Source organism: Ornithodoros turicata, chromosome 2 (genome assembly GCF_037126465.1).
Source record: "Ornithodoros turicata isolate Travis chromosome 2, ASM3712646v1, whole genome shotgun sequence".
Classification (NCBI taxonomy): Eukaryota; Metazoa; Arthropoda; class Arachnida; order Ixodida; family Argasidae; genus Ornithodoros; species Ornithodoros turicata.
Genome location: NC_088202.1, coordinates 129812466 through 129839789, shown reverse-complemented (window position 1 = coordinate 129839789; position 27324 = coordinate 129812466). Strand labels below are relative to the sequence as shown.

The window sequence follows — 27324 nt, the reverse complement described above, 5'->3', positions numbered from 1 at the left end:
AGGGATTTGCAGCCTATGGCGGAAACTGATTAATGATATGCCGTTCTCCTGCCGTTGGGAACACCGGTGAAGCCTCGTGCATTGTCAGACGGTGTATGGAGGTTAGACGGTGGAGGGAGAATGGAGATGTGGTGTAGGACCACCGCCATGACTACATGAAGTAGACAGCTTATAGTAAACATACGAAGTGAATCGGGTCATCGCCATTTCGCTTTTGGTGCCAAGTTTTGTGGTGATGTATTCATCCATTCAGTTTCCATTCCATTTCAAACCGTATAGATTTGTGTAGTTTCCCTTCTTTTCTGAATAACGCGTCCTTGAGTAGCCAGTCCCGAGTGGCTCGAGACTAACATCTCCATTTTTTCTTTTACAAATCAATCGCCATCTCTTTTTTTCTTTTTCTTTTTTTCTGTATCTAGGCACTAGAAATGTTAGGTACGGTCGAATCTAGCCGGCTTTACGACATAATAGCAAGTCAGAGATTATCCACCTGCGCACTCTAAAAACGGGATGAGGAGGCGGGATCTGCTGCCCCCAATTCTTGGAAGCGTCGCAATGATGCACAAGACAACAAGATTGAAGAAAAACAAAATTTCCAGTTTTCTAAACAATTCGTCCCAAGCCAAGCAAGGCCTCTTTAATGAACACCGCTTTATGTTTTGAGTATGGTAGCCTTTAGCACCTTATGACGGGTGAAATTCCGTATTCTTTTTTTTTTTTTTTTGTCATCTAAATATCGGCCATGTTATGTGGAGCAAGCAATAATACCGATTTAAGCCGAAACACTTACTGACACTATCCTAAATGCTTGGTGGATGAATCCACATCACATGCACCAGTACGTACTTTTATGGGCTGTTTCTGTAGGAGCTTCGATCGATTTATTGTCAGAGTAAAGTACAATAAAAGCAACCAGCTCCTTAATCTCGGATTCCTCCCCTTCAAGAACGTCCACAGAACTGAAGTCAAGTCGTAAAACTGCTCCCCAAAACGCGCTCTTATGAGCTCGACGGGACCTCTGACTAGCGGTGCAATGTCAAGGAATATTTCGTTACATAGGAAGTGCGATAAGGCTGTAATAGCTGTACTTATGCCGTTGTGAGAGGACATGAATAGGAGAAGGGAATATAGTGAACTGAAAATACTAATATAAAGTGAAAAACATCACCCTTCCCGGTCACCGAACTGTATGTAGGGATGTAAATTTCGCGCAAAATTTGGGCCTCATAAAAAAACCAGTTCGTTTTTAGTGTTCTTTTTCGAAAATTTGAAGAAAAAGAAAATAATAAAGATATTACAGTCTGTAACTTGTTTATTGACATGAATATACAAAGTGTTACCCAATAAGAGTCCACCCCTCTCAGCGTGCAGTGCTCCTTCAACTCATGCAAGCAGAACATTGCGTTTTGTAATAAAGCTCCGAAGGACATTCAATCCCTGCAGATTTCAAAGGGATTGAGCATCGCAGTGCAAAGCTACGATGCAAAACGTACGAATTCCGTGTTCAGAACAATCAAGATGGTCGTGGTGCGAAGTGCAGTTGAGAGAATGCTCCACATAGACGGCGACGCGTCTCTTTGGCAGAGACCTCAGGATTTTTGGGATAAATAACACGGAGACGTCTCTGCCAAAGAGACACGTCGCCGTCTCCGTGTTATTTATCCCAAAAATCCTGATGTTGGCGATTTGCACAAGGAGAAATGCATGCAACTTTCGATAGCGGATGAACTATTGAACACTGCAGTCACAGCGAAAGCGATGAATGACGATGGCGATCTTTCGCGGCTCTTCATCGAACTACTTTGTAGGCTGAATGTGAAGCCAAAACTTGGGCGCCTTGCAATGTGCGGGCGCAGGAAAAATGCCATCTGGAATTTTTGAAGTTTTTTTTTTTTTCAACCTTCGAGCGGCTGAAAAGAAACGAAAATCTGCCTTCGTCTTCTGGCGGAGTACTTGTGCTCCACCGGTCTGGCAACGGCTCTTTGAAAGCCCCCATCATCATCCCTTCATCCTCTCCCAACGCGAAATAGGGCAGTGTACCGCCTCAGCGGCGGTGAATCGCCCACCCCATCACCATCCAATGTGTGTGTTTGTGTGTGTGTCTTACTTCAATACCTCTCGTGTACGGATACCTCCGGCCAGCGTACAAGAATCCTGGCCCCCTGAGTGCTTGCACTAGAAGAGGTTTCACTACAATAATGTACACCCTTAAAAAAATGATTACATCGTTGCGCATTGTACTAAACGCCTTTAAACGTATGCGGTAGCTTTATAGGATCATCATCGCAAGCGACAACGTTTTGGAGAAACTCGTTCTGAACTGCTATTAAAGTTTTACTCGAAGCGTTTTAATGTTTAGTCAATTCGTTGAAAAAAAAATATTGTGGTGCTTACACAATTTCAGCGTACTGAGAACAATCTGGTCACGTTGCCCTGTAAAGGCACAGGAAGACCAACATGGTGGTTGGCCGTATAAAGCTATCGCTTTAAAATAACGATTCATGTAGCACGTAATAAACTAACGAAAGACTCTTACTCATATTCTGGTACACAGCGTTGCATAACAGATAAAAAGATACATTTCCAAACACAATATTTCCATATTTCATATATAGGGTGTCCCGGCAAACGTGTCATTGAACTATAATAAAAAAGGTACGCCACCTAGAATCATGCGGTCAACGACATTTGTTCTTACTGGGTTTTTGTCACCTGCTGATGTAAATATCATGTAACGTAAGTTTAATTACGTAAATTGTCGCGAACTGAACTCGGAAAGGGGCCAAGTAAAGGTCACTTTTTACAGTAGCAATATGAAGAGCGTGCCGAGTTTACTCGAACTCATGATACTTGACAGTGATAATTAGGAGCTATTCCATAAGAAAAACATTGCCGAGTATCATGCTTTTCGGAGCACCCAGAGCATAATGCGCGATGACTTTTTGAGCGCAATCGCTGTTAGTCCGACGAAAGGAGGTTGCAAACCCAGCAAACAGAATGATAGCAGAAAAAGTGACAGTTCCTGAAATTGGGTGAGGGAAGACTTGATCCCAGTGGAAGCCGGACGCGATAAACAATGCCTGTATTATCTCTTTCTACGCTGGGTTGCCAACCTCCTTTCGTCGGCCTGACAACGATTGCGCTGAAAAATTCGTTGCGCGCTATCCTCTGGGAGCTCCGTAGAGCATCATGTTGCGCCATTTTTTCCCGATGGAATAGCTCCGCAATATCCCTGTCAATTATACTGAATCTGAGTAAATTCGGCACGCTCTTCACATTGGTGAGGTAAAAAGTGACACTCACTTCCGAGTTCAGTTCACAAAAATTTACAAAATTACATATTTTAAACTTAAGTTACATGACATTCACATCAGGAGGTGGCAAAAACCTAGTAAGAACAAATGCTTTTGATCGCATGTATCTAGATGGTGTAGCTTTGTAGATACGTTTTTTGGGACACCCTGTATATATCATAGCAAATATTTCCATTATTTTCTCCGATTTTCGTTTGGCCTTATAGAGGAGATAATAGGTACCACTAGAGTCACTAAATAGGAAGCAGGGTAGCGACACTGAGCCACGCCGCCGAGCGAGCGCCATCTTGTGTCCGGCGCGCCGGCGTCGCCTAGCAATGTGACGCCCATCTCCCCCTTTCCCCCAGGAGAACTGCGCGCAGTGTACTGTAAAACCCTTTACTTTCACGGCCCCTATAGTTTTCGTGAATCCGGGGCACATATTAGTGCCCACTGAATTTCGCGAAATTGAAATTCTAAAGTTTGTGGTTCGGTTGCCTCACCTTGCGACATGCCGTAGACTGCCAGTTCTATCTTTAATTACAGCGGTATTGCACCAGCGCGTGCATTAAAACTGTCCAGAGGCTTAAGAGCAACCAAGCATGAAAAAGTTTGCGATTGTATCATTCTTTTCCACGTGTCAACAATTGTTCGAAACTTTCGCGTGCCTTTCAAATTCATGCCTTTCATTCAAATTTACGTTTGCGTGCGCACATTCCCCGTCACCCACCCCTCAGGAAAATTCGATACCCTCCTGAAACTGCTTTCCATTGCGTAGCCAGGCTCTCACGCCAGATACGCTCAGACACGCCAGACTCACTGGCTTCATAGCTAAGGACGTCACACCGCCGGACGCCCCCTGGTCTCTGCCTGTGCCACCGAGCTTCGTACATCTTCCGGAGCTCCAGGTCCGAAGAGATCAGGTTCCCCCTCAAGTCCTTCGAGCCCATTTTTATGCTCTGGTAGACGCGAAGTTTTCTACCTTTGCTGCAGCATAAACCGATAGTGCATCTCGAAATGGCAAGTCCGCCTCGCATTCGTCATTCCATCCGAAGGCGTAGTGGAAGGACGTCTCCTTTCGCATCAAACGTCATCCACAGCTGCGGAACTCTATGCAATACTTTTCTTTCTGCAGCACATTGTTCACTTTACCCCACGGAAATGGGTCGTATTCACTGAATCAACATCTGCGCTGCAAGCCATTGAAAATTCTGGCATCCGAGTTTCATCCGCACCGGTGGCGATGGAGTGGTGATGGATGTGTTAATGGCTTACAACCTTATCTACGAAGCAGGTCGCAGGCTGGTTCTCCAATGGGCTCCAGCCCATTGCGTTGTCGAAGGGAATGAACAGGCTGACAGCGCCGCAGAAGCAGTTCTCTCGTCTCGGAGAAGGACGCGTGCGCAGCTGAGAGGAGATCGTCGGTCCGTACTTGGACGCCTCATGACTCCTCTGTCTACCCGCCAATGGACCGCTGACATTCTCCCCCCTGCCATGCTGAGCAGAGTTGATCCAGCGCTCACTCGACACACCTCTCGTCAAGATGCCGCATTACTTCATCGAATGCGCCTCGATCTGGCGTTTACAGCGCAGTGGCGTTACCGCTTCAGGCAAGTTGACTCTCCCCACTGCAGTCATTATGGTGCTGCAGAACATCTACAGCACACCCTTCTCCATTGCCCACACTACCAACCTTCCCGAGCCGTACTCTCCGGATCCCTTAACGAGCTGGACTCTCGCCCCCCCTCTCTCACAAAATTACTTGGTCCCTGGCCACATCCAGCACACCAACGCTCTGCCCTCAAAGCTCTCTTCACCTTTCTGGACGCCATAGGACTTCGATTCTTATTGTGAAGGGTCTCATTATTTAATTCCCCGCATCACCACCAGCAATGGGGTAGAGTATCGCCCCTGGCGATAAAACTCCCCTTTCATCATCTTGTAATAAAGTTGTTGTTGCTGGAATTGTTGTTAGGGGCGCGCGAATAATGAAGGTTCTACAGTATCTGTTGTGCAGCTGCTGGAAGAATATACTGTGCATCGTCTCATCGCATATCGACGTTAGAGAGGTATGGCGTCCACAAAAATCATGCAGACAAGATAATAAAGACAGAGAGAACGAACATTACCTCGTGCTTAGCGCGTGCAATAGCACACAGAGAGAAAATGTGTGGCGAAGAGCATGAGTGCAGCGCGATAACTCCCGTTGACTTTTCCACGCGAATTGAACATGCAAATAAGTAATAATCACGGCACCTTATCGGTATCGCTCGCGCCTGCGTTATTCTGCAAAATCCTGTTCGTTGTCGACTCCTTGAAAGAGAAGTTGGCACAGTAGACTTGTGCTTCTAGTCAGAAGACGGAAAAACCACGGAACGTTCTTTCCTCACGGCCTCATCTTCATGTCACCATCATCTAATCATCATGTTCAGCTACAGTCGTGACGATGCCAACGACGGCAAGCTGTTACCATCGCCACCACCAACGACATGGTTTCTTGTTAAACCTTCCCTATAGCTACCATGCCGCCACGTACGACGCATTCCCTACGTCCAGGCTAGAATTCATTGCACCTCGCCATTATTGCGAGAATCCCGCACAACCGCTAATTCCATATGCACTCCACTTAACGTGGCCTCCATGCCCTCATCATGCTAGTTAATTAATGTTTGACCTGTACCAACTTACCCGGTTCACCACAGTTATGTCACGTTAGACACCGTGCCCTCCCTTCAATACCCCACGCGCTATGGAAAAACTAACGTCTAACCAATCTGTAAACTGTGCAAGCTCGATATCCTTGTCTCGCCAGATCAAAAATCTAGCCCTCTCGTGCCGGATTAAAATTTAGTTTCACAGAGCACTTGGTCGACTGTGTGAAATAAGGGAATGAAGATAGAGAGAGAGAGAAATCGCAACGTACAAAGGATAAAACGATGAAAGATGAAAGTCACTAAAAAGGTTAGCCAGCTGTAGGACTCGAACCCACGTCTTCTGGATTACCGGTCCAGGGCTCTACCAATTGAGCTAAGCTACGCCTTCTCAGCGACTTCCAGGGTGCGTCATCTGAAGGGACAAACCAGTCACTCTCTCTCACTCATCCTCCTTTCACTCTTACATTTTTGCACACTCATGCACATATTCATACGATAGGGATCGACGCAAGCGGCAAATGTTGAACATCAGTTCTCTCATGTACAAAGGATAATTCGGTGCTTTACGCCGCTAGGCAATTGTGCAACATTGGAATGCAACATATAAAAAGGAATTGATAGTTAGCAGGTGCCTTTGTGAACCGCATTGTCCGTGTACCTTAGTTGCGATGGGTCACATTCCCTGCTCTCGTAAGCACACAAAGAAAGGCTAAGTAGAAGTCTGGAAGATTGAAATATGTCAGCCGTCGACAAAGTCAGATCGGGGCGGGAATCGAAAAACGCACCTCTCCATTGCCGATCGAGTGCGCCAACCACTTCGCTACGCTGGCAACGGCTTACCGACGACCTACGAATAAGTAGAGATGGGACGAATCCACAACTTCAGGAATCCGAATCGGAATCCGAATCCAAGGAAGGTTCTGCGAATTCACGAAACTTGCGAATTCCGAATCTTAAGAATCATTTCATAAAAAAATAGTTTTAAAAGCCAGGGGAAGGAACACTTCCACTGAAAAGTGTCCTGAAACAGAATTTGATATATTTGTTTAACGAAAAACAACTTAAATAATAGTTCACTTTCAGCAGAAAACATACCCATATACTTAGTCTTAAATGTAAATTATTTAACATGGTGTTCATCGATTACAGGAAGTACACAAACTCTCGAGTCTGAATTCTTCCCATAAAACTAAGAGACAATCAAAAGCACGACCACGTTACATTTAAACTTGTAATGCAAGAGTTCCTGCCTGAACTCTTTCAGTCCAGAGGAATGTAAACAAATCAGCCTTCCGGCGGACGCCAGAGGCGCCAGTTTTGAAAAGGACAAAAAACGTGGTTAGTGGATTTGAAAGCTTCGATTAGCCGTTTTGGGCACAGGGTTTCGGATTCTCGAATCTCGAATCCCTGCCTAGAATTCGAGGATCCGCGAATTCGGATGGCCAAACCCTACTAAGAAGCCTCATTCACCGAACGCGCGGGACACTCACTTTCTTCGCATCCTCTCCTACCTGTCTTCTCACACACGCACACATACATGCGACCCAGGACGAGGTAATGAACTGATCAAAAGTCCAATCTACTTTTAAAAACAGCAAACTCAACAAGTGCCTACGTTCTTATCTTTCTCATCGTCTTCACTTTGTAAGTTGTGAGGGTAACGCTTCTTCCCTGCACTGTAAGAAATATTTCCAAAATTTTACTGCGCAAGTGACTGCGCGGAAAAGAAAAACGGACTGGGCTTTCCCAGTTTAATGTACCTTTATTGTGTCATTCTTTTGGGTTGTCTGCGCGAGTCTCGCTCGGCACGGACGCTTATTCCTACAGCTCCCGCCCAGACTAGGCTTAGTTCGTGAACCTATTTCTTTCATAACCCAGCTCTGCTACTGCTCCCTTTGGACTACTGCTCCATTTGGACCAAGTTGTACGTCCGGGGGCCTTCCTGTCTGCCTATGAAAGGCGGGGATGAGACCCCGGGTGCTACGGCGAGGCCGGCGAGCCTTCCCGCCCCACAACCCGAGCCTCCCTCGTCCTGGCGAGACAGGAGTAGGTCACCTGTGGGCCGCCGAGTTACTGATGAAGCTCCTGTGGACTTTCACATGTCGGAGGCAAGTGGACCTGCTCCCCCTCCGTCGCCGCACTGTGACTGGTCGCAAGCTACGGTGACGTACGACCCCAATAGGGGCCCTGAAGATGTTGAAGATGATGGCGCAGCGGACCGCTTCACACTGGTGACATATAGAAAGAATCGTCCGAAAGGAATTCCCGTGCTCTTCAAACCCATCGATGTCACCCGTTCCTTCTGGAAGGTCAACCCCAATGTTGTGGCTCGGGACATATGCGCTGCGGCGCAGGAGTCAATTTCTCACCATCGCATTAGCAAGGATGGCAGCTTGTGCGTCTTCGTCAAATCTCAAGGAGCGGTTTCCAACCTTTTGGCGCTTGAAGTCGTGGCGGGTATGGCTGTTTCCGCTTCAATCCCGTCATCATACGTGAATAACATGGGAAAAATCAATGACGTACCACTTGACTATGACAACAGTGATCTTGTTTCATACCTGGCGCAAGAAGGCGTCATAGCGGCACGCCGCCAAGTTCGTCACGTCTATCATGAAGACGGTACGGACAGCTTCATCCCTCTTCGTAGCGTCATCCTCACGTTCAAGCCCACCCTGAGGCTCCATGAGAAGGTGCACTTGGGTTTCTGCACACACGATGTTCACGAGTATGTGGAGGGTCCAACCCAATGTTATAACTGCCAGCGTTTCGGGCATCTCTCGCGCAACTGTCGTTGGCCCACACGGTGCAAGATTTGCTCGGGACCGCACTCCATCAAGGAGTGCACTGCGCGGCGGCAACCAAGATGCTCCAACTGTGGAGGTCCGCATGCGGCTTCCCACTCTCTGTGTCCGCGCAAGCGGTCAGCGATACAACGGTTCCATATGGAGGTACTCCCCACCATTGTGGGCCCGGTGGTCAGCAGTACCGGCGATCTTCGTAATCGGCACTCCACCAACGTGGTGTCGCCCCCCCAGCGTGCGCCGCCTCCACATCGGACTCAGCGGGCTCCAAAGCACACAAGAGTGCCGATGAGAGAGCCACCGATTAGCCTGGATGCCCAGCACCCCCTGACGTCTTCGCCTCCCTTGCGCCAGACCTATACGGATGTCGTCAAGAGGGCCGCTGCGGTTCCACAACTTGGTGCACATGCAAGCACACCACTCCCTCCGCGCCCGAGGCAGTCTGAGCGACAAGTGAGCGGTGATGCCACGGCAGCTGTGCTGGTCCCTCTGATTCTGGCCGTCCTCAAGGCCATCTTAGCGGCGTACCCGGACGCCGCTGGACTCCAGGAGGTCCAGGCCTTGCTCGCTGCGGAAAAGTTTCTGACCGCGGGTCATGGACCATCTGTATAAGCGAGCTACTATTCTCCAGTGGAATGCGCGTGGTCTGCGTACGAAGTTGCCAGACCTCAAGTTGTTTTTATTGAAGTACCGGACTCCCATTTTGGCCATCTGTGAGGCATACGTGAAGCCAGACTTCCGACTTAGTGGATATACCGTCTTTGGTCAGCAGGGGATGTCATCTTGGAGGACGGTGCTATGTGTGCGACAAGACTTGGCTGTGACGCAAGTGCACACGGCGAGACAGTTTCCGTTCGACTGCGTCCACTGCAAGATTCTTCTTGGGAAATTCTCGCTGACTGTTCTCAGCGTGTACGTGCCGCCGTCAGTCCAGACGACAGCCCATGACCTAAGACTAGCTCTGGCAGGGGCGGGTGATCCCTTCCTTGTTGTTGGGGATATCAACGCTCATCACCCCTTGTGGGGGAGTCGCAGGCGAGACAGCAAGGGGTCCCTGTGGTGCGACATCATTGAAGACCTGGATCTTTGTGTCCTAAATGACGGGTCTCCAACATTCCTCCGTCGGGACTACTCAACAGACGTATTAGACATTTCGCTGTGTTCGAGGGACGTTTTTCCGTACCTGACGTGGTCCACAGACCTGGGCGGAAGAGGTAGTGACCACGTTCCTATATTGGTGTCCTGCTCCAAGTACGCATCCGGGGTAGGCCGCAGAACCGTACGGCTAACAAATTGGCAGTCCTTTCGTGAACGGTGCAAAAAGGACGTGCGCGTGGGAATGACCGCAGGCGAATTTACCGGCCATGTTGTGAACTCTCTGACGTCTGCCACCACGACTGCAAAGATCAGCGCTGGCCACGCAGGTACGGATCCGGAGGTGGAGCGTTTGCGTGCCATTCGAAGACGGGCACAGCGGAAGGCTCGGCGATCCGGCCAACTTGCAGATGCACAAGCCGCGCGTCGTGCGAATGCGTCGGTACAGAAAGCATTGCAGGCTGTTGACAAAAAAAGATGGCGTCAGTTTTGCGCGTCTCTGACTCCGTTTTCAAGCCCTGCGAAGGTCTGGCGGATTGCGCGGAGTCTCCGCGAAGCTCCTCCCGCGAGGAATCCCCTCAGATCTCTGGCACTCTCAGTATCTAGACCTGAGAAGGAAGTTGCCCACGACTTCTGCAAAATTCTGGCAGCACAGTCCGACGCAGCGAAATGTGCAGCCTTTCGGAGCCACGCATTGGAGCTGCAGCATGCTATTAGTCAAGCCCCGTCAGTGTCTGACCCTGACATGGACGCAGACCTCACGTTTGCCGAGGTCAAGGCTGCGCTGGCACTCTCCCACAAGAAGTCGTCGCCCGGTCCAGACAAAGTCACCTACGTGGCGCTCCGCAATTTGGATGACGCATCCCTTTTGGCGCTCTTAGAGGTTTACAACAAGTCATGGAGGGATGGGCAGGTCCCTGCCGCGTGGAAGGAGGCACGGGTAGTCCCCATCCTGAAACCGGGGAAACAACCCTCCGATCTGGCGTCTTTCCGACCCGTGAGCCTCACCAGCTGCTTAGGCAAGGTCCTTGAACGTATGATACTGCACAGGCTCGAGTGGTGGCTGGAGCGAAGACCTGTTTTTCCTCAGGAAATGGCGGGTTTCCGCAGACACCGTAACTCTATGGATTCGGTGCTCGATTTAGTCTCTTCGGTCGAAGAAGCGAAGGCGCGAAGGAAAATAGCGATGGCTGTCTTCCTGGACATCAAACGGGCGTACGATTCCGTAAGCCATCCCTGTGTTATTCATGGGTTGTTGCAGGCCCAGGTGCCTCATAGGGCATTGACGTGGCTCTCCGACTTCCTCCGTCAACGGAAGATTTTCGTCACTACAGGCGAGGGGGACACGGAAAAGATCACTGTGCCACAGGGAGTTCCTCAGGGAAGTGTCCTTAGCCCCCTGTTATTCAACATTGTCTTGATGGGCCTCAAGGAGTGCCTTCCTCGGAGGGTGCATCTGTCCATCTATGCTGATGATATTTGCGTCTGGACTGTTGGCAAGTCCCGCCCTGCAATTCAGCGTCCGCTCCAGAGCTCACTTGATGCCATACATGCCTACTTCCTGAACGCAGGGATGGACATCTCCACTGAGAAAAGTGCTACCCTTCCGTTTACCCGGAAAGAGATGCGCCGGTTCCAAGTACACATCGGGGGGTCCCCGTTAAGGCAGGTCAGGCACCACAGGTTCCTCGGTGTTGTGTTGGACCGCAACCTGTCGTGGGCAAGACACATTGACTATCTCTCTTCAAAGGCGCAACGTTGGGGAAATGTGATACGTCACTTTGCCGGCTTGCGCTGGGGATGTACTGAGCGGGACCTTCTTGCACTCCACAAAGCGCTTGTTCGCGGCTCAGTAGTCTATAGCCTTCCTGTGTTGCACGGACTATCACGGACGTCCGAACACAAGCTCCGTTGCGTCTTGGCGCGCAGCTTGCGGACCTGTCTTGGCGTTCCGCGTTGCGCTGAGACGAGGATGGTGGTAGCCGAGGCCAGGGAACTCCCAATTGGCGTCCTCCGCAAGAGAGAAACGTTCCGCCACTACTTGCGATTGCGCGCTCACCATCGCCGTCACCCGCTGGTACAGAAGCTTCGTAAGCGACACCGCAGCAAAATCGCGCAGTGTGCGCAAGAACTAACGGACCATATACCTGCCTTCACTGTGGCCCCATCCGCTTCTTCAGTAGCGCCATGGACACTGCCGAGACCATCCATCTTGTCTCACATCCCGGGGATCAAGGGGCCGAAGAGCCAAACCCCTGCTCCAGTCCTCAAGCAGGCTACACTGGAGTGGATGGACGCTGCATACGGAAACCAAACCGCTGTATATACGGACGGTTCCTCCACAACCGGCGGCTCATCTGCGGCATTTGTAATCCCAGACGAGTCAATTTCACGTGGGTTCCGCCTATCGCACCGCACCTCGGCCACCTCTGCGGAGTTGTATGCCATCCTGCTATTCCTAAGGTCTATTTTGGATTACCACCCCCGCCTCTGGGTGGTCTACACAGATTCGCGGGCAGCGCTGCAGTGCATAGACAGCATGGGCATCCGTGGCTCCTTGGCTCCGGTGGTAGTGAACATCCTAACGACACTCAAGGTTTTAGAAGACAGGGGCCACCGGCTCACCCTCCAATGGGTCCCTAGCCATATTGGAATAAGAGGCAATGAGGTAGCGGATCGGGCAGCTGCTGCAGCTCACCATCGCCGCTCAGCAGTCTCCATCATACTTTCGAATGGAGATAGGCGCTCCCTCTTGTCCGCTTTGACGTCGCCCTGGGCCCATCAGGAATGGTGTCATGACATCACCCGGTGGTCGCTTCTGTATGCTGTTGACCCAACGCTTTCATTTGACATGCCAAGCGGTTTCCCTCGCCTCTTTACGTCTCTAGTGCGTCGTTTACGACTTAGCGTCGCATTCACCCCTGCACTCCGGTATAGGCTGGGCCACAGCAACACGGCGCTGTGTACAACTTGTGGTTTACCGGCAACAATCCGACACATTCTCGAAGACTGCAGCCAGTACGTACGCGAGCGACGGGCCTTTAAATCTCAACTTGAAATGCTGGATCAGAGGCCATTCAACATCTGCAAAGTTCTCGGCCCATGGAGTAACCCTGGACACCAGTGCCGTGCACTTGGCGCTCTTCTTTCCTTTCTGAGGGCCACCGGCCTCCTTCACGAACTGTAGGGATTTCCTTCCCTCGTCATCCTTTCATGTGAACCTTTTTGGAATGGGGTAGGGTCCTGCACTCAACGCAGGGAAACATCCCACATCATCATCATCCATTCATCTATGTTGTTGTTGTTGTTGTTGTTGTCATTCTTTTCGCTTACGGGAGCTGTGCAGTGTGCACTCCAAACGATTTTTTTGTTGTTGTAATACGTACGGCACATATGCCGACAACAGAGTTACAAAGTAATATTACGGAATTTTTTACAGAGGGCAGTCACTTCAAGAATCCCGCAAGGCTCAGTTCTGGTGCCTTTACTCTTCATGTAATATATATATATATCGCACGATGCGCAGCTACCCAGGGCTGACGAGCCGCAAACACGGCGAAACACGTGTCCTCTGGTGCTGTCGCATCGTTCAATGAGTATCTGTTTTTCTACGTGCAGCTATAGAAGCCATCTTAATCTGTAAGTTTGAATTTCAAACACATCTAGCGTCTTTTTTCTTATTTTTAATGGCTTGTTTCCTCTCTCTATATATATATCTATATATATATGACATAGCCGACCATATCTCCGCCAAAGGTAATGACTGCGTACTGTACCAGGAAAGTCCGTCAAAAGAGGAGGAACATTTACAATCTTCTTTAAACCTGGTTTTTGATTGGTGCAACCTCTGGCCAATGAAAAGCAACGAGGATAATCGTGTTGTCATGGCTATAAGCATAAAGCGTTCACGACTCATTTTTGACTACAATCTTACTAATACTGCCACGGACCGAGTCCCCATTCACAAATATCTACGAGTATTTTTCACTGGGGATGTGAGCTGGGATTCTCACGTCATAGAAACAGTTTAAAAAGCTGGCATTCGATTAAACTGGCTATGTAGAACTTTGAAGGACGATAATCTTCATACGACGTTCCATCATAGACTATATTATTCACAGACTATGAACAGTAAAGTTCACTAAACGCGCTCAGGCGGCAACATTGCCACTGTCCCGTCCAGAAATTAATAAAAGTCGAACACTGAATTGCGCTTTCACAGCTTAACAATTCTACCAACTCGGTTGAGTATTGCGATCTTCAAACGCGTTAAATTTTGACCCACACGATCACGGCATTTCATAGCTGACGCCTCGTCGTCATATAATAGTGAAGGCGTCTCACAAATAGGCGCCTGTGTGCCTTTCAGCGTTTTCATTTTATTTTTTGTCACTACACGGCACGGACTATTTATCTCCCCCCTTTTTTTTGTGCTCTTTACCAGCAATACTTTCTCCGGGAGGTTCCGGAGCGCCATCGACTTTTGGGAGCCCGCATATTCGTGCTGCGCATAGCGGCCTCCGGGCGGACGGGGCAAATCGAGGCTCTTTTGGGATCGCCTTTGTGCACAACGTCATCAAAGAAAACTGTCACAAGGACGAGCGCGTTCCAACGAAAATGTTCAACGGCAAAATGGCAGGGTTTATCGTCGGTTATGTTTCCTTAGAAGAAACTGGGTCGGGTGTAGCAAGGTTCACCCGATCTGAAGTTACCCGTCTCATTTCATCCGCACCGTTTTTCTCGTGCGTCAAATTCTCCAGCACTGATTTCCCCGCGCAGATTGCCACGCGACACTTTCCGCGAAGGTTAAAATGTAACCGGGAGAGGACAAGGAGCAACATGTGGTTCTTTCGCGTAAGTAGTGGATGAGCCGCAGCACAAGACAAAAGAAGAAAAGAAGACGCCGATAAAAAAAAAACGAAAACGAAAAAGAAAAGCTGAAAGTGGTAAGCAAGTGCTAACCCTACTGCGTTTTTTCGCAGTCCTTTCCCTACAAAGACTGCTTCTTCGCCCCCGCATCAGTTGGCAGTTGTACAGGTCCCGACAAAAGTTTACGGAACACGCGAGCGGTGTATTTTCTCCTCGGTACGACACCCTAGCGGCAAGCGGAAGCTGGCGAAATCAGGTCAGTTCACTGCCTCAGAGGGGTGGACGACTGCGCTTTTAGCGACACACAGCTGTAGTTTCGGTATGATTACTGTTGTATGTGCCCGCCGCTGGTGCCCGCGAAGTGAGTTGGATTTTACTGTTGTGCTCGCCAACAACACGTGATTCAACTATTGTTGAGACAGGGAGCTCGCCGCAATCATCGTGATAACAAGGATGAATCATGGTGGCAATACTTTACGGTGTATTACTTTTATTGGAAAGCTGTGATATGTAGACAAGAGAAAGAAAGATAGCTTGTGATCAGTTGCTTTATTATGGGCGACGCGTGACGAGCTGATAACCAATTGACGCTGACATTGATAATTGATTGATTGATAAACAACTGACGTTAGTCACGAGTTGTTGACGAGCACAACAGTTAAATCCAACTCACTTTGCGGGCACATACAACAGTAATCATACCGAAACTACCGCTGTGTGTCGCTAAAACCGCAGTCGTCCACCCCTCTGAGGCTGTGAACTGGCCTGATTTCGCCAGCTCCCGCTTGCCGCTAGGGTGTCGTCCCGAGGAAAAAATACGCCGCTCGCGTGTTCCGTAAACTTTTGTCGGGACCTGTACTAACCTAATCCTAACCTACCACTTCCTCGCGCCTACAAGAGACGGCCGAATGCAGTACTAACCTAACTCAAATGTATATATCCCTTCCGCAGGCTACTTCCTTTCGCCTGCCAGCGCTTATAAATCTAACCCGAACCTGATATGCTCTTTATAAAACAAGGAAAAATGCGGGGAAAACAGGACGGGAATATATTCGGAGCGCAAAAAATGGGCGGGTTATTTTGTGCCGGGGGAATCGAGAGGGGAGAATTGAAATCGCGTGGAATCGTGCACCACCCAACGGGTCTAAGTGCGAGTACGAGGCTAGCACGGCAAACACATCGGAAGATGCAACGGCATGCTCAAATCGAACGACACATGTTTCGTGGTCGGATAAACAGAACTTTATTTAAAGGGTCACTAGAATGCAAAAACAACTTGTCCTCAAATGAAAGTCCGTGTTTCAATTCGTATAATGCAAGCAAAATTCGTCCACACAGCGCTACCGTTTAGAAGAAAAACGGAACAGAAAACAGAGCCGCCTTTGTGCGCGAACCAATGGAACCCCAAGACGCAAAGAGTCAGAGAGTGGCGGCATCCAATCAGATGGCAGGAGAAGCGCGCGCATGCCTATCTCGTGCGTGTGGATTTGGGAACGGGTCCGGTCGTAGCGTTTTCTACATGCGCGCAATGGCGCACATTGCAGCATTTTTCAATACCAATTTAGCGAATTGTAGCCCAAAACAATAATCGCAAATGTTCTCGCGACAGCAATTATAATCACGTCGTTCAGACAGCGACACCAGTCAGCTTCGTAAGTCGCACTATGTTTTTCGTCGGACCTGCTCCATGGCGTAGCACGCGCAGCATGGACTAAAAGCAACGATGCACGCGCTGAAGCGACGTTCACTGCTTAATGCCGAGGCAAGAAATACTCCGATATAATTCTCATTGTAGCTTCGTAAAGGACTCAATGTTTCGAATTACAAGAAGTACTAAATTAACATAGCAACGTAATTTGAAGTGAACTTGCGTGGACATTTTAGTACCCCTTTAAGTGGCGACGAGTGGGAATTTTCATCGCCAAGGGCGATACCCCAACCCATTGCTGGCGGTAATGCGGTGAAATGGAATATTGAGCCGCCTTATACAGCGAGTGGCCATGCAGGCAGTTTTCAAAGAGAGAGGAGGCGAGAGTACAGGTGATTTAGTGACACTGAAAGTGTGGATGGGAAAGGTTTGCAGTGCGAGCAATGAAGAAGGATGTGCTCTGTGAATCTTCCAGAGCACCGCAGAACTAAAATCGTTTCATAGTCCCATCGAAAAATCGTTTCATTGTTAGTGTCACAGATGAATAGTGTCAACTTTTTATCGTCATCCCGCTTTCATAAAACTTTATATCAGTATAGTTACCGATATAAAAAAAAAACACAGAAAGAACGTGCCCCTATTGAAACGAAACAACCGTGTGTAGTGCGCAGATTTTCCGAGGAGCTACATAGCAGAAAAAGTGGGAATGCACCGCGGCAGCATTTTGGATGGGGCACCTGAGCGTATAATTAGGGAGCCATCAGCCTAAATGGCTGGGTAACCTCGCCTGCAGGGGAAACGAGAGCTTCGTTTCGTGCCAAAAAAAGGAAATATGGGATCGCCCGGTGTGTGCGAAATCATTAGATTTAATGAGCTAGCTGCTGTACTGCGATAAAAAAAGAAAAGCAGCCTCAATCTTTCTATCTGTGCACATGGAACAGGTAATGCGTCTGCAAACTGCGCGCGTTCCTTCCTGTAAAACCTGCGCTGCAGATAGCTACTGTACTTTTTTTTCCCCGTTAGTTAGGCGGTTAGCGATTACATGTAGCGTTATCGTCTTGCAGCAAACGCGCAAGCAACAGCTCTACCACACCTTCATGACAGAATTCGCTTATCGTGGGGGCAGTGCATCGTCACTAGCTTTTATCGTAACGACCCTTCATCAGCCGCACCTTTTTCAGACCTGTAGGGGTGCTGTGCAGCTGAGGGAGGGTTGTTACGATAAAAGATAGTGACGGTACACTGCCCCCACGATAAGCGAATTCTGTCATGAAGGTGTGGTAGAGCTATTGCTTGCTCGTTTCCTTATCAAAAAGAAAACGATGTAATTTCGCCCTTCTCCTGGGAACGCAAAAAATCTGCATCAATCTGCATCGGCGGGTTTGAGAAGGAATTAAGAGATGGGAAGAAGAGATAAGAAAGAGTTTTGGTGCATCGAACGCTATCGCCTTTGCGAATGTAAGCGATAGCGTGGTGGTTCTGCGCAATGCGCGAAGCTTTCTATGTTTTGCGCATGAGCGGAACCACAGACGCTATCTCTTACGCACGCAAAGGCGAGAGCGTACGGAAGGACTCTACGAAAACGATAGATAGAGGAACTTATCAAATCTAAGCTTAGCAATGTAATGTCACCGACTTCAAAGAAACTGGGCGATTGGCCTATCATGTTTTCGGAACTGTTATCGCGAACACTTTCTGATGTAACTAAAACTCGCTAGTACCGCGAATACTTAGTCTGCGCTCCTGTTTCACTGGACCTGTCGCGGCGGCAAATGTCTCCTGCCCTGGCGGTCACCAGGAAATGGAATTACACCGTGCGAGACGGTTACGAGTTCCTTAGGACATTGCGTCAGCAGAAGCGGTGAATTGGATTGCCCAGGCAAGCCATTCGATCACAGACTTGTCAGCGAAAGGCCGAGGAAAATCGCCGGGGAATCTCGTTCATCACTAATCAATTGGACATGCTCGATCACAGAAAGCAATGAATGCGCCTTTGACAGACTAAAGGACGATTGCTTTTGCTTCCGACGCCACAGTAGTTATTGCATCAGTTTTGTAGAAAGTTTTCGTGATTAACACTGTTCGCCACAGCGGGATGAAAAAAAGTGACTCATAAGTGTGAAACAGGGCTGATGAACAGGCAGGAATATGATAATCAGATTAGGGACACCGTTACTATAGAGAGCATTATTCATGTCGCTCTCCCTTTTTTTTATACTTTCGAGATGTATAATTGCCCTGGATGTGCATTTTCATTCAAGTGATTAACATTCAATCTGATTAGCGCAGTGTAGAAAGAGGGATAATGCGAATCAACGTGCCGCACACTGGATCAGAAATTGGAATGACCACTAAGGGCGAATTCCACTGGTAGTTGAAGTGCAGAAAAGCTTGCACTGGCTTGGGTGTGCATACACTGGTCGCGTTTCATTGGTTCGTTTCTACACTGAACCCGGACCGGCAAGCTACATTGCGCTGCAAGAAGACAGCGAAGCCAACATCTACGCGTAAGTTGGTCTCCTTGTGAAATACGGCGAATATACTAAGTAATCATTGAGGGCGTATCATAAATAATCTATAGCCAGAAAACGCGCTATGCAATTCGGACTGCGTTGCGCATCTTAGTACTAGGAGGCTGTCAGTATTCCATCTTAACGCACACAAAGGATAAATCCGTGCTCAAACAAATGATCCATGCTACGCGAAAAAAAGACTTTCAGTGCCCCGAACGTAACAAAATGTGATACGTGAAGACGTTTTTTTGCACGAGGATATGGGCATCCAATGTGAGTAGTAGCGAAAGTTCACACAGACACATAATTAAAGTTGGTTGGCGCTTTAGGATTTTAAGTTCCTAGACAAAACGTATCGTTGGGCAAGAACACAACGTATGTCCGTCGTCCGGTACGTGAACTGATGAACCCTTACGGTCACTCCAAAGAGGTCCACCAACGAATATTAGTTATTTTGTGCGACGTAACATTCGATATCGGCAAGTTATAAAAACTGTCGAGAAAACGCACCGGCTGTGCGGCTGGACACGCTCTGAACAGGGAAGATGTATCCCGAAACACTCACCGTCCCTACGGGTCCCTGAGAGCCAATTGGTGGAGTCTCCCCCGCCTTCAGCGGATCGCGTGGCCCACGACGTATGTGCGAGGGCGACGGCGAGCACGAGGGTCGCCGTGGGTCCACCGCTTAGCCGCATGCCTCAGGGCCACGCCATGCCGCGCTCAGCGCCTTGCGAGCGCGGCCACTGCAACGATAGCAACCCGACGTCGCCACACTGATGATACGCACGCACAACACAAGGATCAGCAGCACACGCCGTAAGAGATGCTCGTGGCAAATGTTGCGAACACCCGCGCGCTCCCCACGCGCCTGGAGTTAAATGAACCTCGGGATCATGCCATTGCGCCTGCGTGGGACAGAGGAGGACGCCGCCTCGGGGCACGCTTCAGAGGCTAAGTTGAACGCAGCCTTCTTCTCTCAAAAGGCTTTTGTTGGCGCGCGGCAGTATGACAGAGTTTAGCACTGTCTGGAAATTTCCTTATCTTATCGGGCTCGGTTTATCTTCTGGTGTGACCGTTGATTGAAGAACACCGTGCAGCGTATCCACGATCATCAACTATCGGTGCTTTCTCAGTAGGTATATAGTATGTCATAATAGCATCGTTTTCATGTCTTATCTGGAAAAGAACGCGAAAAGCTGTGGGAGCCACGTGGTCGAAACACTAGGCGTGTTCCGGAGCCCGTGATTTCCGGGCGCGAAAAAATGTCCCTGTCGGTCTCTTGATTGGCTGCCTAGTAGCGCATTATTGCCAAGCGATCTGCCTGTCAAGGCGGCATGTTGTGCCTCTCGCCCTCAGAAACCGCTAGCTTGGGAACGCGCCCTAAGGCGGCAACAGGCATAATACAGCCCTATATCAGGCGTAATACAGGGTGCGCGCTACGAGAGACTGACCTTTTTCTTAAATTCGTGGAACATTTTTCCTTCTAGAGAGTTGCTGCATATAGCCAGTGATGGGCAAAGTACAAGGAAAAATAAAGTAAAGTACTAAGTACTACTTGGAAAAATATGTGCTTTAAATACCGTAAAAAGCCCCCCGCCGGCGGTAATGGACGGGTAGAAGTCCAGCGAACCGGTAGGGAAGTATGAAGGCCGTTGCCTCAGGACGAGAGCCGCCGATATTTCGAACAGAGACCGTTCTTCTGGGCACCGTCCTCATCATTGGCATGGTATTTAAATTTAAATACCATTAAATACCTTTAATAACTAATAATAAAATACCTAATTAGAATATAAAAAAAATGAATGAAAAGACCTAAAAAATAACAATACCTAATAATAAATACCTATAATACCATGCCAATGATGAGGACGGTGCCCAGAAGAAGAACAGTCTCTGTTCGAAATATCGGCGGCTCTCGTCCTGAGGCAACTCCCTTCATACTGCCGGCGATAAATACTATAAGTAAAGTACAAGCTAGTGAGAAATGTACTTGAAATACCTTTTTAGGTACCCTCAAATCCCACATGGTGTTTCTATGATACGCCTTTTACTTTTAGCTGTTTACGGAGACTAACATGCACATACATAGGGCGAAAGAGCACGTTGAGGCGTGCCAATTCATCGGCTGCGACAGGATTGCGAGCTTGCTAAAACAGGCCAAGGAGCAGTGCTGTGAACATCAATGAACACCAAATATTGGGCGACCTCTCTCAACACTTAAAAACAACACCACCACCAATGAACACTGCGGTATGGCCGGCTGCGCCGCCAGCTGTCATGCAATGATCTAGTAAGGCTCACATATGGGTACTTCAAGTACTTGAAGCGAAAGTACAGCAAAATGTACTTCAAGTAAAGTAAAAGTACCCCCAAAAGTACTTTAAGTACTACTGAAGTACCTCGTGGTACGTGGATGAAAAATGATCCGCGAATGTAAGAAATTTTGGCAGTTTTTCGTGATGCACCCTGTATACTCAGAAACAGAAAAAAAAAAGAGAGAGAGAGAGAGAGACGTGTTTTAAGCAACAACATGAAAATGAGAACTGACATCCAGAATCTTCCTAACGGAAACTTGTGGATAACACCAAGAATCAAATAACTTTTCCACAAGAAATACGTTTAGAATGGAACCATTTTTCGGGTCTTACATTCCGTTCTTCAGAATTTGCAGTCGGTGGCGTACTCGTCTTTAGCAGCTGAACTCTGAAAGATCCAGTGTATTTAGAAGTCTCGCATCACGGCTCCATTTCACAATTTCGAAAGTCCCGACAAATCTGCAGGCGCTAGGAAAGGTACATGCACCTGAGCCTGTGATGTATGCGTAAATATCGGCAGTGCACTTACGTGCTGCCGCTTCGTGATAACAAACAGTCAAGTTTGTGCATTCACGCACACAACTATGCTCCCAGTTTGTTGCTCCCAGTTTGTATCTTCCGATATCTTCCCAGCCGCTGCTAATCGATTTATCCGCTGGGGCTCTGCTTCATTGCTTTTGATGCACTTTGGTTCCGCCCTGCCTTTTTTTACGGTAATTAGGGTCTTGAAAGAAAGGAACAATAGCTAGTTCAGAATAATGTGAATTACTTCCAGATTGTGAAGTTGGCTCTGCCACTTGATAAGAGTTCTTGCGAGAGAGCACGCTTTACAGGAGACTGTCACTAGTGTCGTGGTGGTCGATCTACGGCGGATTCAACTGGTCGTTGTAGTTCACAAAAAGTTTCACTGCCTTGAGTGACCATCATACACTGGTCACTTCAGCAACGTGTGCTCATTTCACTTTTCACTCTTTGTTTCGTTTTTTTTTTTTTTTTTTCGTTTCTACGCGCATTACATCGCGCTGCACGAAAACGATGAACGGAATTCGCCATCAGTCACAGGTCGCCGTACGAAACTGACACTCAGTTGCCTGGAAGAAGAGGTGTTAGACTCTACATCGAGCATTCCTTATTAATCAAATCTTAAAAAAGTATCTCGTTGTTTTTACAGCGATAGTTGCATGGGGGAGCTTTTGTCAGGTCACTGCGTGGTTTTGGGCATTTCATTCGGCGCGCCATTGTTTGGCGCAGCAACAAATCGGAGAGCAGGTAAAAAAAGAAAAAGACAGGCGGCAGTCGCACGGAGTGTCAGCAATGAGTATACCACTATCGACATAAGCTATGGGGTGGCCACGGAGAGTGCGTCCGCCGTCCGCAGATAGGAAGTTCAGGACTCGGCGCGCCGCTGCAGCCCGCGAATGGCGTAACACAACGTGGGACAATGAGCTCAATGGGCATTGGCTTCTCGAAGACAACATGACCCAACAGTAAGGGAGCACAAAGCGATTGAGATCAAACGAAGCCGAGCAATTCCGAAAGTAGGCAAGCACGAAGACGGTGCCATGACATGTAAACGGTCCCAGACGTGTGCTTAAAGCGGCAGGGGAACAAAACCGAAAGACACAACAGCACAGGCGCAACTTTCAGCAACGTCCTTTCTGCACGCCAAAGGAATCTTGTATACAACCCGGGAGTTGTAGGTAACGATATTGGTTTTGTGTTTGCCGTCGCAAACGGGACGTTGCTGATCTCTGTTGAACAGGGGAACCATAGACGTCAGGTTAAGGTCGTCCCCAAAACCATCTGCTTAGAAGCGAATTTCTTTGATCCCTTTCAATTTTGTTCCCTGCAACACCCAGGTTGTACACAAGTTTCCTTTTGTCTGCGGAAAGCACACTACACCGGGCAGATGCACAAACACCAGATTACGTGAGCACGTGTACAACCTCAAAGCTGACACAGGCACCTCATCAGAGCAGTGCAACATTTGCGGGTGTGAAAAATTGGAACCCGAGAAAGGGACAGAGGAGGGACGACACGACACGTTCTCGAACGTGTCGATCGAGAACGTGTCGTGTCGTCCCTCCTCTGTCCCTTTCTCGGGTTCCAATTTTTCACCATATACCAGCTGGCCTGCACGTTGCCCTTTTGCGGGTGTGTTACCGATTTTAGTGATACGATTACAATGGGAAAGTACAGGAAGGAGTCCGAAAGGTTGATACTGGAAGCATTCTTTATGAGTGAGCAGAAGAACGGATGTGTCAGGCTACCATCGATAGCATTGGATGACACTGAGTCAGCGTTTTTGAGGGAGCTTGTTTAAAACAACAGCTTCGTTCATTAATTAAACTGTTCTTGAAAGCTGCACTGTGTTGTTGAGTCATTCGTCTTCGTTCCCCGGTAGCTTTAATGACTGTATTTGTACTAACGGACCCGACTTCACGTGTAATGCGCGTCAACACAGAGTTTGCGGAGAAGTTTCTGAATAACAAGTTTGGGCATGTTCGTGACGTTTGCGATAGGCTGCGGTTTCGGGCCGACATTGCCAAAGCCACCTAGATAACAGAAGACCTGCGCACTCTTTCAATAAATATGTTCCTGTTTTCCAACCAGCTAGGAAACACATGGAAGGCGGGAGAGAAGGGCAAGCGCCCGCGCATGCGCTCTTACGAAGGAGAAAGGGGTGGATTGACGTCACGCACGTGATCCTACTGTGGCTGTTTGGGCGTGTGTTTGGGACAGATAGATGTGACGTCATCGAAAGAGCTAAGAATAGGAAAGCTCCCTAAATATTTATCGGCTGGTCAGGTGCGTGACGTTATCGAAAGAGTGCTCACGCTTTGCTATCTAAGTGGAATTGATGTGGCTTCCGCACGCGTGCAACAGTTGCACGTGGACGATACAGCTATCGCCGTCACTTCTTCGCACATGGGTGCCAAAAGCGCGAATTTTTTTGAAGCGCTGACGCACACGCTGAGACCTCCGGACAACACTGAGGGATAACGCACTGGTTCCATGTTGTCTGTCTATCACAGTGTATCCTCACGCGTTCCTTAAAGTGTGTCAACATAATCACGCTATCTTGACGTAGGCAACATATCCCTGAGTTTGGGGTGAAGACAAGAGGACGAATGAGCGCACAACACAGGATTGTTTGTTCATCCTCTTGTCTTCACCGCAAACTAAGGGATATGCTGCCTACGTCAAGTTTACACCAGCTCGCTCGCCTAATTATTTCACGCTCAACGCAACACGTTTTATGTCCCTGCTAGTAGTTTTCGATGTCGGGCACCTTTTTACTTGGGACTAACTTGACTGAACCAGTGAGACTTGAGCTTAAACCTTCACGTGACCTCAACTCGTTTCATCAAAAATTGGCTTTGCTGCGGCGAACGGGGCTTGAACTGGGGTCAGATTCCTTGCTGCGGAGTTACGAAGGACCTGCTGCTGCGTGTGATTACTGCACAACTGCAGTAAGGCACATACAGATTCATGCGCACAACTAGGAAAGAGAGTGGACGTGAGCTCGCCTCTCATATGGCACCGAGGAATAAGAGGAGCAATTGGGAGAGTGACTACACATTTTAGTCCCCTGGCTGAAATTTGGATAATGGTAGAGGTGTGCCTGGATAACAGTGACATGTCAGCTCGGCGCATGTCAGATCGGATACCGCAGCTAAAACCGCGCTGATTGGAATAGATGTATCCGCATTCCACACCCGCGTATATACTGAGTATCTCCGCACATTCGTGGCCATTTTATTTGTAGGAAGGATCTGCGTGTGTTACGAGCGTTTTTATTTTTCAGCATATACAAATTTCCTGAGGAATGTTATGGCACCTACAGTTTCCACATTATGCCACAGTTGTCCATAATAGTCAGCTAAAGGCATAGCAATGCGATGGATGGCGCAATTGGACGCCATTTTGTATTCACTGCGGGCGGGTGGGCGCGCGGACGGACGGACGGATGGATGGATGGATTCTGCGGCTTTACCCTTTGGACCGGGCTGTAATTTGCGCTACCTAGACTGGAATTAGAGTATTAAAGTTTGAATCCATATCCATCCATCGAAAACGACGTGTGGCGCACGCTTCATACATAATGTTATTCGATGTCCAAACGGCATTAGACGACAATGTCGTTTTTTGTACCCATGTGGCTCCGGTACAAGTATCATGGCCGAATAATCGCGTCTCAAAGAAAATGGATTTCAGAGCGTAAAATGAGCATTATGGTGGTATCCAACATGGCCAAAAAGTGCTGTTATCTTGTAAAGCAGTGTATGAAAAACATTTTCGTAAAATATTTATGCCCAAAGTTTTTTCACTGCGGCGCAGTTTCATTCAAAAAATCGCTGCCGCGGTGAGAGCTTCGAGCGCTCGAACTGTGGGCCACACCCCTCTAGTCTGACGTCTGTGAGAGAGCGCCCTCTCATTCGTTGATAAAAAAATCGTCTGCTACGAGCATGGCGAGCTGTTGCTTGTTAGCTGTTATGCATTATATGACGTTTTCTGAAAACAAAGCATATATGCAGCCCGTCAAAATAGTATTACGAGTAGTATTACGTGTTGTTAAATATGGCTCCCCCTAGGGGACGGCGACAGAGACACTAGTTCTTGTTTGCGGGAAAAATGCAGATACTGAACACACCGCAGAGGCGCGCTGCTTTAACCGCATTTTATCAGCAAGGATTTTATATCAGCAAGGAACGTCATACTTCCACCAGCAAAACAGAATATCGAGAAGATTTCCGCGCGGATACAACCGCACCCGCGCACACGTCAAGATAGCAATGCATTTAGTCCCAAACATGCCGAAAATTTTTTTTTATTTTATTTTTTCTTAGATTGCCTTGGGATCTCCTTTACCGAAAGCTAAAGGTACAAAGTGAGAAGGACCTCCGAAGCTGAAGTTGAACCAAGCACAAGTGCACGAAAGAAAAGTCATGCCAAGTCTGAACACGCATCGTGGAATGTAATTTCGAAATCAACTGAAAAGCGTATGATTCTGCGTAAGGGTTTGGTTGTGAGGCTAGAAGACAGGGAGCTTTCTTTTGTATGTGTGTCAGTGTGTTCGCATACGTGTGACGCCGGATACGATATTAATCTCGTCACGTTAGCTCTGAATACACTTCGCCGGCTTTCTCCTTCAAGCGTCGCTCTTTGATATCCACAAAGTATGTACTACGCAACTGCATTATGGACACGGATTACAGCCATCAAGACCACATGCCTTCGATATTCTGTAATTCGCATGCCAGTACAACAGCAACACACACACACATACATTGGATGATGATGACGTGGGCGATTCACCGCCGCTGAGTCGGTACACTGCCCTATTGCACATCGAGAACGGATGAGGGGATGATGATGGGGGGAGCACTTGCAGAGAGCCGTCACCAGACCGGCGAAGCGCAAGTACTCCGCAAGAAGACGAACGCCTTGCATCTGGTGGGCAGCGTTCGACCACGGTCCGAGGATCTTCGCGAGGTTGAACGGCCGAATCACTGCTGCACCGCCTCCGTCTCGACGTTGCCCGCACCCAATTGCTTCTTTACAAAATGCGCCAATCCAGCTCCCCTTTGTGTTCCAGCTGTGGCGAGGTGCCTGACATTCCTCACTGTCTTCTGCACTGCCAAGAGCACATTCCCCAACGGCAAGCCCTCCGTCGCCGCCTAATGCAGCTTGGGTGCAGCACGATGTCCCTGGCCACCCTCCTTGGTCCTGTCCCTCGGCCTACCCTGTGGTCCGTCACCACAGCCCTGCTCCGCTTCCAGAAAGACTCGGGCCTTGGGTCTGCCCTCTGACTGGGCTTTCTTGTGCCATGTCGTGCCTGTACTGCAGTAACTCTTTTTCCTTTCTTTTTCCTTACTTTTTCCTTTCTTTTCTTTTTGTTTATATTCAGTTTTTTTCTTTTTTTGAATAGCAAGCCGGCATTAGCCTGACTGACATTTCTTTTTTCTTCGTTCTTTTCATTCTATTAAATATACCTCCCCCTCCCACTCGTGCATTCTATAAATAACAATTCGATTTCACTTTATGAGTCAAGCGCGATATAATTATAACGTTATAATCGACTTTAATAACCAGGATACAATGCGATCAACAAGCGAAGTAGGCGAAAAATGCA

The 27324-nt window shown here is 48.4% G+C and overlaps 1 protein-coding gene across 1 annotated transcript in view; it reads right to left on the bottom strand.

Moving 5' to 3' along the window:
- The window catches only part of LOC135386132 (uncharacterized), a 305833-nt gene extending 286099 nt beyond the window's left edge, over nucleotides 1-19734 (bottom strand). The window contains exon 1 of the mRNA XM_064615884.1: nucleotides 19439-19734. Coding sequence (XP_064471954.1) covers nucleotides 19439-19568 — 130 coding nt within the window. The 5' untranslated portion in view covers nucleotides 19569-19734. The remainder of the gene's footprint in view (nucleotides 1-19438) is intronic.
- Nucleotides 19735-27324: the final 7590 nt, after the last annotated feature.